The sequence below is a fragment of the Trachemys scripta genome, chromosome 1 (assembly GCF_013100865.1).
Source record: "Trachemys scripta elegans isolate TJP31775 chromosome 1, CAS_Tse_1.0, whole genome shotgun sequence".
Lineage (NCBI taxonomy): Eukaryota > Metazoa > Chordata > Testudines > Emydidae > Trachemys > Trachemys scripta.
Window position 1 is genome coordinate 217,184,964 of NC_048298.1, and position 17,848 is coordinate 217,202,811.

General features: G+C 37.9%; 2 protein-coding genes across 5 annotated transcripts in view; both read right to left on the minus strand.

Moving 5' to 3' along the window:
- CLCN4 (chloride voltage-gated channel 4) overlaps window positions 1-1,955 on the minus strand; it is a 58,510-nt gene extending 56,555 nt beyond the window's left edge. Inside the window, exon 1 of the mRNA XM_034757214.1 lies at window positions 1,874-1,955. The gene's annotated coding sequence lies outside the window, so the exon portion shown is untranslated. The remainder of the gene's footprint in view (window positions 1-1,873) is intronic.
- Window positions 1,956-5,681: 3,726 nt separating this feature from the next.
- Window positions 5,682-17,848, minus strand: part of WWC3 (WWC family member 3) — a 150,406-nt gene continuing 138,239 nt past the window's right edge. For 3 of the 4 annotated variants that reach the window (XM_034757243.1, XM_034757225.1, XM_034757254.1), the window contains 6 exons: window positions 15,692-15,851; window positions 14,306-14,470; window positions 12,054-12,146; window positions 10,782-11,012; window positions 9,861-9,988; window positions 5,682-8,114 (listed from right to left, as the gene is read on the minus strand). In XM_034757243.1, the coding sequence (XP_034613134.1) occupies window positions 8,048-8,114; window positions 9,861-9,988; window positions 10,782-11,012; window positions 12,054-12,146; window positions 14,306-14,470; window positions 15,692-15,851 (844 nt within the window). In that variant the 3' untranslated portion in view covers window positions 5,682-8,047. The remainder of the gene's footprint in view (window positions 8,115-9,860; window positions 9,989-10,781; window positions 11,013-12,053; window positions 12,147-14,305; window positions 14,471-15,691; window positions 15,852-17,848) is intronic. The other variant, XM_034757234.1, reaches the window with a different exon arrangement.

The following is a 17,848-nucleotide window of genomic DNA, read 5'->3' on the forward strand; positions in this document are numbered from 1 at the left end:
GATAAAATGTACTTAGCCTGGTATCTTATCATTTTGCTGGATGGAAATGCCTGACTCATATCAGCCTTGACAGCTTTTGTTCCCACCAGATTTTGTTAATGAATTCAAGTGTTACCACTGGAAAAATAAATTAAAGTTCGCCTTTAAAAGATCAGGGCTGAAGTCCTCGTGCATTTTTCACACAGGCAAAAAGCCACGCTAGTGGGAGCCAAGCACTATGGTCTATATTAAACAGGAACATATTAGCACAGTTTACATGCGAGAGAGAATTCACACAACTCTCTTGTTGAGATTTCAAGGAGGTTTGAACAGATAAATCCAGTATTGGAAGCACCAGAATGCCCTTAGTACAAGTTCATTAATATGGCCATTGGGAATGTGTTCACATTGCTTTTAGTGCCTAGGTGTGGAAAAATGAAAGATCTCTGGAGATGCTTTTCTCTACAAGATTTGATTTTGTCTAAAATGTTTTTTTCAAAAAGGCTTATAGAGCTGAAGTCTCTTTAAGACACATTTTACCACATAGCCTTTAATGCTTTCTGGTGCTATATTAGATTTTAACTATTAGTGATAGTGGTATGCACCCATTCAAGTTCTTCCTTCACTAGGACATACAATACATTTAAAAACATGACACAATCAGATTTCCCTCACAGGGATGGACAGAGGCGCGCACACACACACACACACACACACACCCACCCACCCACCCCCCCCACGGCATCTCTTTTCTTGCATTTTCAATAGTGGGAAAATATGTATGAAGAAAGGGAATTTCAAGAATCAAAAAACTTCCTGCATAATCTGACTAATAATTAATTTGACCATTTCCCTGCTCCTGCCGCTGCTGCTGAGTCATCATCCATTCTCTGGCAAAGACAGACAATTATTCATCAAGGTTCTTACAAATGACTGAAAGCAGGATAAATTCTCTTCTTTGACTGTCATGCTCATAAGTGATTTTGATGTCTTGCCTCCTAAAACTCCTGGCATTTGCCATTATTTTTAGTTTGCTAGCAACAAAAAACATTTTTAAAATGAACTAGAAAATAACAGAGTAGCAAACATTCCCCCCACCCCGAATGATTTATCTTCATGTATTTTCATTGTGTGCAATTACAGCAGAAGGGAAAAAAAACCTCTGGAATTTGAAGTTTTGCTCGATTACCACTTTAATTGTGACTTGAATAAATTCAGGTTATATGACTAGGACTTTGGGTTAAATAGCAAGAGGCTGCTAGCCTTCTCATGTCCCCCTCCCCCCTCCATCCCTGATGAATAATTTTCATTGCTTATATCGGATGACAAAATCCTTGCAAACAAAAACCATCTGACATCATGCAAATCAATTATGCAAGAAACCTACTGGACTAGGTCCTTAAAAATACTGTCAGCAAACAAGTAAAAATCCTCCCCATTAAGATCTGCTAACCCCAGTCCAATTTTCATTTTTTTAAAAGACTAGAGACATTTCATCTCTATACTAATTTGCTTTATGTGTGGGGAAAAAAACAGGGAACATAACCAAGACAGTATTGCTATGCCTCTCTGTACTGATCTAGGCTGATGGCTGCTAATGTAAATAGATAATTTGACACTTATAAGAAGGGCCCATATTAGGATACAGGGCCCATTTCAGGACAATGGGCCTTCTTCAGCTTTAAAGCTCCATCTGGCAGCATTGCTGCTAGAGCTGTCAGCCGGAAGAGCTGTAAAGTGCAAGGAAGCAGCCCCTGTACCTGCAAATCCTCTGCTTGCACAGAAACTGCTCTGCTCTATTTTCTAGTGTAAGATCTGCCTAACAGAGGTTGAACTCTAGGATGACCACACAGAAAGAGACTGGCAAATTAGCTTTTGGATAATTGTCTCTTACCTGCAAAGCAACATCATTTAGCCCAGTCCCACAGATTTTGATAGCATCCTTTCGTTACTGGTATGGCTGCAAAAGCAATGATGTCATGGGGAGGAAGCAGTTACAGTCACGTGATTGCATCCTCCCTCTGTAGGGTATCAGCTGGGAGAGAGAGAGAGACAGTTTGTAATCCTGCAGGAATCAGTCGAGGCAGTGAAAGCTCGATCACCCTTTTCTACACATATCATGTTGTGACTTACAAAGCTCTATTAATCAAAATGGATGACTAGCTATTTCATACCCAGGTTGCTTTTCTAAAAAGAGATTATGATTTTGTCACAGCAATAATAAATCATTGTTAATGAAGAAAAGCTAAGTAACTATGAACTCATGTGTCCATACGTTATGAGCAATATTGCTGTTTATTTTATAGAAATACCCCAAGGCCTCGTTACATATTTCATAAATATGAAAAGTTACTAATCACAGTAGTTTGAAAATGGCACAAACCACAATTTTATAATTTCTCGCATTCCTCTGACATGCTTCTCACCTTACTCCTTTCCAAATCTATCCAAAAATGCAGCTGCAAAAAACATTTTTCTCCCACCATTTCACACCCTCGTTGAACCCTTTAACTGACTCCCTTTATCTTCCTCATGTTCAAGCTTCCTGTCCTTACCTCCAAAGTTCAATACTTCCCTCCATCTATGTTCTGAGCTCTTCTTATTCTCCCATTTTGCTTGTCCATGCCTAACCATTTATCTGTGTATCCTTTGCCTACTCATCTTTCTCCCCCTCTCTCTTCCATGCTGCCCCTTGTGCTTGAAATTGTTCTTTTGCTATGTGCCACATGTTTACCCTCTTATTTGTCAAATTCCTGTTTAAGTTTTTTCCATGGAATCTTTTACTAACAATTCACTTAAAATACATTAAATAGCTTAAAAAACCCCAAAACAAAAAAAAACCCCAAACCCGCAATCTTCATTGCTCTGACTTTCAAATCATTGGTCATCCAGCAGATCACATTTGGAACCATTCTCTAAGGACAAGTTTGGACTGAGTTTTACTCTAATTACAGGACCATTCTGAACACACAGGGAGTTCTCTTGTTTTAAATAAATGTTTTTATAAGAATTATGTACGCCTCTAGATTTACCTTTCACAGTACATAGTTCACAATGAAATTTTACAAAATATACTACATATACATAATTGTGTAAAAGCATGTTACCAATTTTTTTATGTTTTATTATAGCATTACACTGACATTATTCATCCTCCCTTATTTGAACATACATTTGGTTTAGCCTTAATGATCTTCAATGAAGACCTTTTCAATACCAAATAAGAGAGTAAACACAGCAACGTTTAGGGTGTGTCTTAAGTACTGCACTTTTATTACCATATTCTCTTTGCATCCCCCACAAGTCTCTCGCTCACTTGGAATATGCATTTTGAACTGGCCCTCAATTCCACTAGTCTCTTCATGGTCAAAGCCTTCCTCAAAATCCACTTCTGTTGTGATACAGTACCTATAAAAAATTAGCTACCTAACAATAGGTAGGATAAAATAGTATGTTTGCACTCAGGGAATCATTAGTAGTCTATGGATGGGGCACACAGAGGAATTCCACCCAGACCCTTTTGGGTTAACAAAGCAGTTCTGCAGCAGTTCTCTTTGCATTTATGTAGAACATTTGGGGCAGGTCAAACAAATAGCCAGCAGGTCCATAACTATGTATACCCAACTGGGCCAAATCCTTAGATAGGGACTGCATAGCAGGTGTTACTGTAAACAGGAAACTGGATTAGTGACTTCAGAATGGCTACACAGCTGCTCCAAATCTGGGCTCTAGGTTGAAGGAAGTGCCCGTCTCCCTGGTTTCCCAGGCAGATCCTCTGACCAAATCCCATTTACATGGACTTTAAGTGCCAAGATCTACTCTCTTACGCAGTCTGCTATGTATGGGTTTTCTCAAACATTTTTTTTGCGTGGACCACATCTTAAGAGAGAGACTGGCTTATGATCCACCTCCCTGCACATTCATGATCAGGCAGATCACCATTCCCCCATCCTCATTCATAATCATGTAAGAGCCCTGTGCCAGTTACTACAATTGTGTGCATGGAAAAGTAAAGTATTTAGGATCGGACTTTCAAAAGTGCTCAATACTGTCCTAACTCTGCTCTACCTGGAAACAGGAGTAAAACTCCAATTGATTTCAATGGAAGCAGCTAGGCTGTCCCATCTCTTGAAAATCCTACCCTTAAGGTACCTGGAGTTTCGTTTAATGGAGTTTAGCAGTTCAAAATAAGGAGAGCAAGTACTATGTGACCCATCAGTTCTTTATAGGCCACATCTGAGGAACCTCCTATTACATACAACATAATCCTAGCACCATAACTCTGTCCATAAGCAAGGGAGAGAATGGCTTGAATCAAATGAGCATATACCAAAGGGCTCTCTTTTTGTGTAGAGAAGCTTCCAGCAACTACATTATGAAATGGACCAAACAATCTGCTCAATTTATATTCTCATATTGAATGGGGGAAAAGCAGTAGTACTGTATACATGATGGTTTTTCTTTGAGGAAATAGTTTTGTTTTCCATATTACAAAAGTTCTTGAGTATTTTAAACATTCTCCCCGTAAATGGAACCTTTTAAAATCTCTCAGGTCTTCTAATTGTGGAGTTTCTTTACAGTTAAAAAGTACACTGGGTTCGTAATGAACATAGTCTTCCTCCCTGGGATAAATCTGATATTTTATTATGCTCAACAGGACCTATAGTTAACAACATACATAATCATCTAAGCCTTAGAAGAATCTTGTCATCTTTATGTAACACTTACCTTGAACTATCATCTTGCAATATATTTACCATTGTTTGAGTAAAAGAAATACATAAAACTTTGTTCTCATACCATGTTGCAATTCCAACATATCTCCTTTAACTTTGTTGTTGATCTTGATGGCAGCAATGAGTGAAGGCTAAAACTTCCAAAGTCTATTTCCAGTAGACAGGTTAAAAATAGTCTAGCTCTATTATACCCATAATGCCTTGTAAACAGTGAATTGAGAACAGCATACGTTCAGTGCTATAAATCCCCTCTCTGCTTATGCTGCCCAGGGTTACACAAATACAATCAGGTCACCACCATTCTGCAGCATAGTGATCCACTATCTTCCACGTGTATTGTATATTCATTTTCAAATTGAATGTATAGTCTTCAGAAAAAAATGTCCTAGTGTGGCTTAGTAATAGGTCAATCAAGCTAGGAATGAAACTCAAAAATTAACTTCTACTGTATATCTTACTTCTGTTTGAAGTGATTTCCATCTAGGAACTATGATGCTCAATAAGTTGTTAAAGAAGAAGTAAAAGTAGTAGTAGTATGATGCTGTCTGCAGAGCACAAATTAAACCTTAGTAAGGAAATCTTGAACAGCCTTTTCTCTGCAGAGAAATTGCTCATAATAATACAAAAGTAGCAAATATGCCCAGAAAAGGTCTTAACCATGAGCCTCTGATGCAGATGTAAACTTATTTTCAAGAGGCGGTTTTAGTGCTAAGGCTTCGGGACATTATTCCCCACACACTGCACTCTGGATCCATTTCAAGCCTTCAGGGTAACCTTTCTGGACTGATTGATTTCACAAGCTCCCTAACTTTTACTATTAGATGAAAGTTTATTATAGTGATGTCATCTAAATAACAATGCTATACAGCCCACGAAATTGCTTTGTAAAGGTATTATTATAATGACCTATATGTAATTATTTCAAAAACATCTTATATTGTGGTACATAAGAAAGCTCTATTTGTATTTATAGTAAATTATTTTATTCTGTAGAAGAAATACTTTCCAAATAATACAAATGACACAATCGTACGAAACTGTGACAAAAACAAGAGAGATGAATACTGAATATTATAACTCATTACCACATCAAAAGAGTACTCATTACAGCAGTCAATCTTGGACTCACAAAACATTCTGGTGATACTGTACAATAGGCACCATTTAAAAAAAAAAAAAAAAAACAGGAACATTTGCCATTAGATACTGCACTGTTATTTCCTAGTCTAGGTATTTGACAACCTGTGACATCTCAGATATCACAGTGCGTACCTGTTGGTAAATACTGCCTTTTTAATGGCAATCACTGTCAAAGAGACAGATCTATTCCCTCTCACTCACTGGGACATTCAGGTAATGAGCACTGAAAGAGTTGGTGTTCTCAGACTTTCATCCCAACACAGACAAGTCTTTCAATTGATTTTTAGTTATTTTAAATAAGTATTTATTTTTGTTGGCTTATATTCTGTTCATTTTTTTGAATCTTTCTTATGCAGGCTTGAGGCCCTTATCTACAGCTACCAATACCACTGCCAAGAAAAGAGGCTTGAAGGCAGTTAGTATGATAAAGCCAAATATACTTTTTTCATGCCAGATTGGATGAATAGAAAGCTTACAAACACTATGTCAGGTAAAACGGAATATAATTTAAAAACACAAATGTCTTTGTTACTAATAACGTTCGGGTTTTTAATATAATATACTTTTGCTATTTATATTCGGCTTACTTTCTTCCACAGCTTGGACAATGAAAATAGACCCAGTCAGTTTAACTTTCAGGTTCTCATGCTCTTTCATAATGCTACAGTATATGAGTCCTAACACTGCAGGGAATGTTTACTTGTTTATAAAAATAAATGAAAACAATCTACTTGTCAGAGATTTTGCAATTTTATTGGCTTTTTACAAAACCTAAATTTGGGGCCAAATCTGTCCTGACGATGTCCCTTTAACCAAAAGGGACCTTGATTTTCACACTGGATGTTCCAACAATTAGATTAAATAAGTCTTGTGTGGGGTGCCCTTCTCTTTAGGTAATGCACATTCGAAAATATTATCAACTGTCTATAGTAGCTTAGTAAGAAGCATTTTTACATACTTGCAAGGTGCAAGGACACAAAACTGGCATTATCGGGAATTTAGGGTGACAGTCCTATGTTAAAGCAAATGGTAACAAATAAAATCACTCCTGGCCAAGTTGTAGTTGGCCCAGCTGCCAACCAAGTGAGCTATTTCTTCCAGAGATACAAGTCCTGTTTCTGAAAAGCAACTCTATTCAGGAAAGCACTTAGACATGTGCCTAACTCAAAGCACATGCTTAAAAAGATCTGCATGTATTTAACCTCCCTTCTGAATAGGGATGCTTTCCAGGAACTAGGACTTAAGTACTTTCCTGAATGGGGCCACAATCTTTAAAACTACTCAGATGCTATATTCTTTTACTGGTTTTATTAATATGGCAAGTTTGCCCCCGCCCCACTTCCATCTTTATTAAATCATAGCAAAACAAAGACATGCCACCCCTTTCCTTCCCCCCGTTTAAATTGAGAATCTAGTTAAAAATATAAAGATACATTAAACACAACTGAAATGAGAACAGTCTATTAGTGCACAGTAAGAACATGCAAATGAGTTCTGCAACATTGAATGGCATTTTTAATCAATATTAAAAACATTGCAGGTGATAATATTTTGCTATAACACAGACAGTGCTAAAGAATACAATTTACATTATAAGATACAGATAGTAAAACTGATAAAAGTGACAAATTTAGAACATAGTATTTTCATTTCAGGTATCAGAAACAAAACCAGCTCAATGGTTCCATTCTACTGTATGACAAATACTGAAGAACAAAATTTCAGTCTTAAAATACATCTTAAAGTAGGTATTTTCCTTCAAGGAAAAATGTGCTATAAATAAATTACAATACAGTGAATTTGCCTGAACTCACTTTGTTTCTGTCTTCCAGCCTTTAAATCAAATAAAACAGCATAAAAACTGTACACACTCTTAACAGGATAGCTGATCTTTTATAAAATAAGTTGTCTTCAGAGATGTCAATTTCACAACAAGGAAAAACCAAGCCTTGTTGCAGTCACTATTATAAAATATATATATGTGTATGTATATATATATATATATATATATATTTATATTTATATATTTATTTATATATTTTTTTACTTTTACTTTTTTTACGTTTTTATTTTTTACAAAAGGTGTATATTAATAGCTTTTGCACAAACTTTTAAAAAGAAATTTAGCTAGTCTAATAATTTCATTAAAATAAAACAGACAGATAAATACTTCATGTTTACAATGCAACATGTTACACGTCATCAGCTGGCAGAGGAGGTATGTTAATCCTTGGCCTTGTAAAAAATGCTATCTTCTCTCTGTCATTGAAAAAACAGATATAAAAAGGCGGTCAAACCAATATATATAGAGTTTCATTTCAGGAAACTGAATTTGTTTCCATCTTTATTTAGCTGTTATTAAATTCTTCAGATCAAATATTTATTGAGGTGTTTATAAACACAGTAAACCAGGCCCATATTGTATAGCTATAATAAATAAATAATAGTACATGCCACCTAGCTCTTATATAGCACTTTTCATCAGTAGCTCTCAAAGTGTTTTGCAAAGGAGGTCAGCATCATAGAATCAGGCTTTTGGAAGAAACAAAAAAAAGCACTACTAGTATCCACTACTAGCTACACAGGATTGAACTGAAGGAGGAATACGGAAAGTATTTGACAATATAAACCATAGACACTATTACTTTTTGGAAGAAAGCTGCTCCACAGTACAATGAACCACACAAGGCTCTACACATCGGCTAAGCCTTACGTAGTTCCTCTTCACTGGACAAAACTGCACTGTTTTAGATTTTACTGACAACACATATAGAAAGTAACTGTCTATTTCTGGATACATTCATATTTGAAATAAGGACCTTCTTATTCTTCCCACTTTTTTATCCCACAGCAAATTAAATGTGATTAGAAACTATCCATGGTTTCATCTCTACAGACCAGCCCATATATTTGATTTATTTCCTCCCTGCCTTGTGTTCCCCAATATGCAGGATTTAAGTTGGCGCCGTTATTGCAGGAATTAGAGAGCTATCAAAAACCAACCCTGCAATTTCTGCTCTCCTGATGCCCTGCCTGTCAGCCTAGGAGAAAGGGATCTTTGATAGCATCTCCCAAATGAAAAATGAAAGTAAAGACCTGATTCGTTTATTTTTCACTTAAGTCTTCCTGTTACCATTATAGCACCATTTTTCAATAATCACAATCAATGAAGAGAGATTCTAACAACCAAAGCATTCTGTGAACATCTGCCTAATATGAGACACTAGCTGTGTTTTCTACTCTGTCATTGCATTGCAAGCATTTACTCTTAAACACTTTATGACATGGAGTATACATATGAATATACAAAACAAACTGCTACTTTAATACTAAAAGTCAGAAAAATCATCATCTGAAATGCATGTTAATATTTACCAAAGCCACTGGGAAGCAAAGTTTAAAACTGTATATTTGACGTAAGAACTATAAGCAGCAGGAGCCGCAGATGAGGAAGAGATGAGGAAGGATACAAAGCACAGAGATTTTTGGAAAGAGCAGTTGAGAAACAGGACTGAGGTTGGAATGGTAAGAAAGAATAGTTATGGGTACAATGCTATTCACTAGAGTACATATAGAACATTAACTAATTTACTGTGTATATAGGGATGCAACTGGTTCTTGGAGAACTTAAACCATATGAGCTTGGAGCCCAAAGCATATGGCGGCGTTAGTAGCTGCCCTAATTAGAATTATAGTCTAAAAATATGTCTACATAAATATGGAGACTCTTTTTGTATTACAGCATTTTTTTATTTGCAAGTTGGGTGACAGCGCTTCTTCACTTTGGTTTTCAGTCTTTGTACCATGAATTGCTCAAAAGAAAAGCACTCTAATGAAAACAGGCCCACATCAATATCCAAGAAAAGGTTATAGATACATAGGATACTACACAATGAAGCTAGGTGGTTTGGAGCTATTATAATAAAGCATTAGTACATTACAACCAACAGAGATTAAACAAAAGATTAAACATGTGCTATATTCAATACAGATGTTATTGCTTACCGAAACGTCTGCACCTGAATAGGTTCTTTCTGGTTTTGTCCACGCAGTTGGTATACTTCTTTGGATGCTTTCTTTAGCATTTTTTCAGCTACTTGTTCTTGGTGATGATCAAATTTGGTCTGTCTTGTCTGAAAAGTATTAAAACCAAACTAAAAATGAATAGCTGGAAACACATGGAAACGAAGACATCTAGTTAAATAATGTGCTTTCCCACTTCATCTCAATGAAACCAACCAAGCACAAAGTCTGAAATAGCTAGACTCCTCAGAGCCACAGGACTGTTTCAGTCCTTATTGCTCCTGAGAAAGATGTGTTAAATTCTATATAGTTTACTATATTTCCATCTTTCAAATGAGACCATTAGCTAGAGTTTGTGCCTGCTCTATGTGGGCACTGAAAATCCAATGGCAATTTTTTGTAGTCATTTGCCCCAGCATGCTTTGTTACACTTCCCTTTCCCATCAATTGGAATTACAGTATGCATACACAGTAAGAGGAAATTATGCAGAACACTCATGTAAGATAAAATATCAAACCAGTGGATATTCATCCAGAGGCCTATGGGAAAAAATGCATTGTGATTCCCCTACTAAATATCTATAACTTACAGCAATATCAGAAAATACTTTTAAAATACCACAAAAATCAAACTTTTGATGGAGAGTTTTAACGTCTCAGACACATTAAATAGTTTCATCCTCCAGTAACTGTCACCAATGTGGTATTCAATAATAATCAATGATATGATGTTTTCATGAGGGCAACAACAAAGGTATCCGGGGTGAAACTGTTTATTTGAAATCATGTAACATTATAAAGTTCCATTTATTTAACTTCAGCACTTCCAAGGTATATTTACAATCAAGCAGGCTTTAATCAAAGATTCTGAGTATGCCCAACGTACAGCCCAAGAAACCATACCTGTCTCTCTGCTTCCTTCAACAAATTTCGGAATCGTTCGTCCCGAAGGACCCAGTGGGGAAGATCAGTTTGCCCTCTGAGTTGGGCATCTTCCAGACGTTGCTTCAACTCTCTCAAAGCACATATCTCCTCATTCAGTTGTCTCTGTCTAGTTCTGGATGCCTGGAGATCCAGCTCCAGGTCTAGGGATGTCCTTGTCATAAGCTCAGCCAAAGAAGATCTACAGGACTGCTGGGTTATTATAATTCAAATAAAACATACAACAGATGTTATTCAGAACGTATTATATTGATATATTCTTAGGTGATTGAGGGCAGACATTTCATGTATGCCTTTAACTCTTCTGACATGGGAAGTTTTGGAAATAACATACCAATCTCACTGTGACAAGACTAAACATATTTTGTACATTAGGTATACTATTTCAATTCATGTTTGATGGTAGATCCAAATTTTGGTCTAAAACAAACTAACCACCTTTTCCAGGTAAGATGTCTTAGTCTATACATATTTATAGGGTTGTGAACCAAACTTTCTTATTTTACAAACCTTCCACTGCCATCATGAAATTCTTACTATTAAATGACGACTTCCGGAATAGCTTTCAGCAAAGGGTGTTGTACAAACTACACCACTCAGGAGTAAACCCCAAATGCACTGTGACTCAAGAGACACATCCTGAGTAAAAATTCCTTCCAAGCTTCCTCCTTGCTCTGAAGGCAGTAGCAATTTCTTACTCATCTCTTCCAGCAATAAGTTGTAACACTTCCCACACTGGATCAGCTGCAATCACCAGCAAATACGAGTGATGAAACTAAGGCTCTGCACACTCCCTGCCCCCCTGCTCTGGTAAGAGACTAAAGGGGTACTTAACCTTGCTTACTCCTGAACATCTAGGACCAAGGTCTAGGTAGATCACATAGGGTTGTAATGGGGATTTCTAATTGGTCTCACTGCACTTTGTGGGTATGCAGCCAAGCACAGTCTTACCCATAGTTTTAACACACTGGATGATTAAACCAATTCATAATCAGTATCTATTTAAATTGGTCATTAGGTGACAGGCAAGTTTTTGCAGTTGTTTACGACTGTATCTCAAATATCTGTCTCTTCTCCTAAAAAACCCATTATTTATTACATTACAGTATCAGATGCTTCATAAAAATTGTCTTAACATACACCTTTGAAATCCAGGTCAAAGTACTGCTGCTTCAGTTTGTAAAAAAAGGTCTCAGCAGAGAAAAATCCACATGCTCATATACTGTAGTATACCTGCTTATAGCGCAAAGTACGCCTTTCCAATGTATTGCGGATGAAGGGTGACTTCCTTGGCAGGGTTGAACTATCACTGTCACTACGGTACAGCTGTTTAGAAAAGATATTAAACATAAATAGACATTTACTCATGGCTGCTTTGGAATTAAAAATGTTACAAGCTTTTAATTGGAAACAATGATAGACACCAGAATACTTTTCTAGAACACTTGGGATTTACTTACATTAATGGACAAAAGTTCTCAGATTGCATCCTAAATTCATACTTGCCTTCACTTTAAAAAAATTCTATTGTGCAGTTTCTGAACAATGTTTAGTTGTTAAAAGATGGTGCATGTATTTCACTATATTTCTTTTTAAATGGCCAACAGATTGTTGGGGTTAGCAAGAGTGATCTACCATCAAAAGTGGTTTATTGCTGTGTATAACAAGCCAATCTTCTCAGTGTATTTGCAAGGTGGCGGCATGTGACCAGGATTCATCACTGAATTTGGTCCGCTGATTAGATCATTAGCTTTCCCAGACAGGGCTGGATACTGACAGGGAGTGCGACATCAACACTGATCCATGCCAATGTAAGGGGCTGTGGGCCCCTTACTGAAACTTAGTGGGGAGGGTTGGCTCAAAAGAAAGGGCCAATGAGAAATCAAGACTCTGAGACAGACACTCCCCAGGGCCAATGGGGAGAGGCCAATGCTCCAGGTCAGCCTGACTGACAGGGCAGGCATGCCAATGAGGGAGTCAGGAGCCCGGAGTCCCACCCCTCTCTGTGAGCTTCCAGAAGCAAAGTGGGGCAGAGGTACGGAGAGAGCAGAGCCACAGCGATTCAGAGAAGAAGCCCAGGGAGCAGAGCTGGAGGCAGAGCGGAGCTGGAGCAGTCTGGAGCCGGGTGCGGTGAGCAGCTAAGGAGAGCGAGGGAGGACCCCAGGCAGCAGGCCAAGCGCAGGGAGACACCCCCAGCCAAGAGGTCTTGCAGGCCAGACTTGAGGGGTGGGTGGGGGATCATAACCCTGACGCTGGGAAGAAGGGTCCTGCCACCTAGAGCCTGCGGGCGTGTGACCATTGCCAGAGCAAGTGTCTGAGCTACGGTATCACCACAGCACAGCCACAGCCTGGACAGGAGGCCTTGGACATGTAGGGTGACCCAACAGCAAGTGTGAAAAATTGGGACAGGGGGTGGGGAGTAATAAGTACCTATGTAAGAAAAAGCTCCAAATATCGAGACTGTCCCTATAAAATTGGGACATCTGGTCACCCTATGGACATGTGAGGAACAGACTCTGAATTTCTCTTACATTCCAGAGACAGCTATTTGTGGTTCCACCATGCTCATGGGGCGGTATTACGTGTTTTCCTTTAACCCTTCCCATATTTTTCCTAATTTTTAAAAATTAGTTCTGTTTAATAAATTGTATTTGCTTTGAACTATATGCAATGACCAGGGGTCAGGGAGAGCACCCCGGCATGGGGCACCCTAGCCTTGGTCTTAAGTGAGCACAACAGGACTGGGGGTCGAGCCCCACAGGAATCCTGGGCCCAGCCTTATTGGGATTACGGGACTCTGCTGCACAGGAGAGTGGAAGGGGAGGTAAGGCAGGCCTCTGTATAAAGAGAGTGGGAGCGAGGACTCAGATCTTTTGCTAGCCAATTCCACCAGGGTAGTGTATAATCCAGGAAAGTTCCCCACTATAGCGGGACCATTCCCCTGCTTACACTAATGTCACTAAATTACTAGCTTTTCAGATTCAATGAGTTGCCTGCTTTAAACAATATATAATAAAATAGTATCAAGCATTACGTAGTGCTTCACTTTGGATAGAAATGTGCAGCAATTTTATCTGAGCCTCTTGCAGAATGAGATAAGAATGCATTTTCAAGGCGTGTCAAGTGGCTGCTATGCGAGTTATTTGTATTATTGTAGCAAGAAGGATCAACAAGGATCAGAACTCCACTATACTAGAAACCAAATAGACAAAAAACAAAGAAGAGTTATGTTATGGAGGTCAGCAGTATCTATCATAAGACCCTAAAAGACTATTCTACCATTTAATTCTTAATATTTTATAGAGAACTAAGTTCCTAGTGAACTCTTTCCAGTGATAATACTTTAATGCAATGCAGAATTTTTGGTTGAACTTTAAAAAAATATAGATACTGATTCTTGTAAATATGTTGTAAGTATTAAAAAAAAGCACACTTTAATACACTTTCCGCTTCTGAACATAAAACCACAAAAAAATTTGACTCACTCTGCAAACATACTGACTTCGTGCTCCAGGTGAGAAGGTTTGTGATCGAACAATAGTGCTACTACGAACAAAAGCAGAACCACGGGGCCTGCGGCAGGTTCTCTCTTTTGGAAGAACAGCGACTTCTTCTGGAAAGAGATCTTCTGTGTTAGTCTCTTTATCCACCTAGAATCACAGCCCAAAACAGTACATTTACTCCAATGTTCTCTTCTACAACAAAAGCAGAAAAACTTGCCATGTAAGTTATGGATCTAGTTTTAATTAATATGTCCTGTTCATGAATCATCTCTCAATTAAGAAACCATAATTCTAAAACCATACAATTCAAGATAGTGGGACTGGTTTGCAAGTGCTAACAGCCTTTCTGCTGGGCCTTAAACCATCAGGAGATTAACATGTAGCATCCTATAGCCACATCATCAAATAGCACAGGCACTCTTGTTGGACTGAACAGCTACCTAATCTCCTATCTCAATGGACAGAGAACTAAATCACTTTTCAGAAAACTGTGCTGATTCTCAGGAAGGGAGTAACTCCACAACTAAGTCATTACAAAGGTAGGGAGAAGTCAGTCACAGGGAACCAGGAAACATTTTTTTGACGATATCACAGAAAAACCTCAAAGCATTTGGAGAACCTGAACATATAAGCTTTGAACCAAGCCTCCAAATTTTTAGATGGCTCACTTAACTATTCAGTATGACTCAATCACAATGTGACACTGAATGGTGTATCATACTCTGACAGGGCCAGATCCTCAGTAGGTGTAAGTAGATGCAGTTCCATTGCTGATTTACACTAGCTGGGGACCTGGTCCATGTCTTAACTCCTCAAACAAAACATTTTAAATGACGTACAGCCTTCAATCCACCAAATTTGGTCTGAAAACCAGCTATGTTTATTTTAACAAAGTGAAAGCAAGGTAACAAACTTAACCTTTCCGCTTTTACATTTTAAAAAACTTGCATGAATGTGACATTGGTATGAGTACTTGCATTTGGGGATGGCCTTCTCCGCAACACTTCTAGGGAACACAGTTACTGAGTGTAGGTCCCTGCTCACTCATATGCAGGAGCAAAAATATTTCACCTTATGAGTTGACAAAGTGATTCTGTTCAATAAGAAACTGGACAAGTATCCAATTATAGGAAGTAAAATTAAGAGAAAACATGCAGTTTTCCCTCAAAAGTAACTAGAAAGAGTAAGTTGAACAACTCAATATAGATTATGATTTTCAGCATTGCAGACAACAATGTGTCAGAGTTTTCGATGCAGCTCTGATTTTTTTTTTTCTGATCAGATAACACGAGTTCAGCTAGTGCAAGTAATACGCTGGGGTGCTAGGCATTTGCCAATCTTCAAGAGTACAGTGTTTTCTCTACTTACTTTTAGGGGCGGAGGTTGCACTTTCCCAGAACTGTATTGACCTGCCTGAACTGCAAACGTATGTCCACGTAATGAATCGCCACAACATGTCTCTGGATAAGGTGGGCTGGTCTGAGTGCAATTACTACATCCACTGTCAACAGATTCTGCTTGCCAACTCCTAAGGACAGAACATTTCAAGGAACTCTAAGAAATGTGATGGAATTGTGCAAAAATATGTGCCATGTTAATGAATTTCAACATCCAAATCTTCAAGGATAATTTGCCTTTTCTAAAATTTTGTTCCTGCAGTTCTGATTCATTCCACTTGAATGAGGTGATTATTCTATTTGGACCTCTAAGGTATACAGACAAGCAATCAATTTCAACTCTTTCATGAAAGAACCAGCTTTTCTAGTCCTCCCAGAAAGTCACTTCCCAGCCTTGAAAAGAGCATTAAAATAAATAAAAGGACAAAATGCCTCTCTCACACAACAAACTAACAGCATGAAAAACAGTGATGTATAAAATAAAGGACTGCAAAGAATGGATTATTTAGCTTGTAAAACAGAAGAGCAAGAGGAGCGCTAACTGAAGGTTTTCAAAATTATGAACACCATAAAGAAAGTGGCCAGTTCCTCTTTTTAAAATCTCTCTTATAACATGAAAAGAAAGGAATATCGTGTAATTAAAAGGCAGAAGAATACAGAACACTTTAGTTATGCAGTTTATGAGGGCATTTTGTGATGTAATATTCAATATCAAGACTCTGTATAAAGTGGGCAATGGGAGGGTCGTATAAAATCTCGCTGTTGGTTTTCTGTTTTACAGAGCAGTACCCGAGGAACTCATCACACCATGTAGCTGGTTTTGGAGAACACACTTTTTATTTTTATTTTTAAGATGGTTCAGGTCCATCTTTCTGGGACCTGCTCCTTTTCTTAAATAGATATAGCTATACCAGATCAGGCTGTTGGTACAGTTAATCTGGTATAATGCCTCCAGCAGCAGATCCTTAGCCAGTTGGAGGTTGGACAATTCCTGATGCTTGCAATGTACATCCGATAGTAGGAGATTTGGTTGCCCATGTCATTATCTTACCTTGAATAATTACAAGTATTGTTACTAGACCTACAATTATGCAGTCACTTTTTAAAGTCTAGCCACAGTGTTTTTTGCTGAGAATTTCTGCATCAATAAATATAGGTTGATCATACACTGCATAATGAAGCAGCCTTCCTCATGCAACTTTTATCTAAGACTATACAACCCTAACCTAAAAATATCTTTTTAATACAAGCCAAAGCAAAAAAAAAAATGGATAAACAACATTTAAGGGCCTATACTATCCTTGGCATCGGCAAAAGAGGTTTCTTTTCTTTCAAGTGGGTCATTCCAGGAGGTGAGACTAAAAAAGTACTTGCTATACAAAAGGAGGTCCTAGTTTTGAAAATGAAGTTAAAGACTAACCTTTATGGCTAATTTATTGGTAGGAAAGATGAAAAAAAACTGTTTCTTCAAGACAAAGCCAGTAACCTGCACATCTTTCTGATGAAAAACAGTAATACTAAAATAAGTTGTTCACTTACTGACTCTTGAGAAGTAAGATGCAGCTTTAAAGCAACTTCATTGATCTAACTCGGATTCTCAGCCCATTTGTCCCTAAAGAAACTAAAAGGGCAAAGGTCTTACAGACCACTGACATCTCTCCTTCTCCCATATCTCACAATGAGTTTCAAAAATGGACAACCCTGGAACTCATACCACCTATCAGGTATGTTTTTCACTCATATATAAAAGACATAAAGGTTCAAGCATGTCAACATATTTAAGGTACTAACTGCTGAATTGCCCTTCTTTCAAAAGCCAGGGAAAAAATAGCAAAAATCTTCATTGTTGCATACAGCAAAGAAAGTCTGAATGCAGTTACTAAAGGCATCTTATCAGTATAGAGAAACTGACTGTGTCTTTCACTTCTAGAACATCTAGGGAATGTGCCACAAGGAATTACATCTTTTATGTAGAATTTGTCCGTGGATATGATGCCTCATTCTGCACACCTGCAGCAAAATGTTGAGACCCATACATCTGAATGAGAAGCAAATACTGTATCAAGTGCTAACAACAGAAAAAGTTGTGCGAGTTTGTGAAACAGAAGCATGATCTCATGAGTTTGCC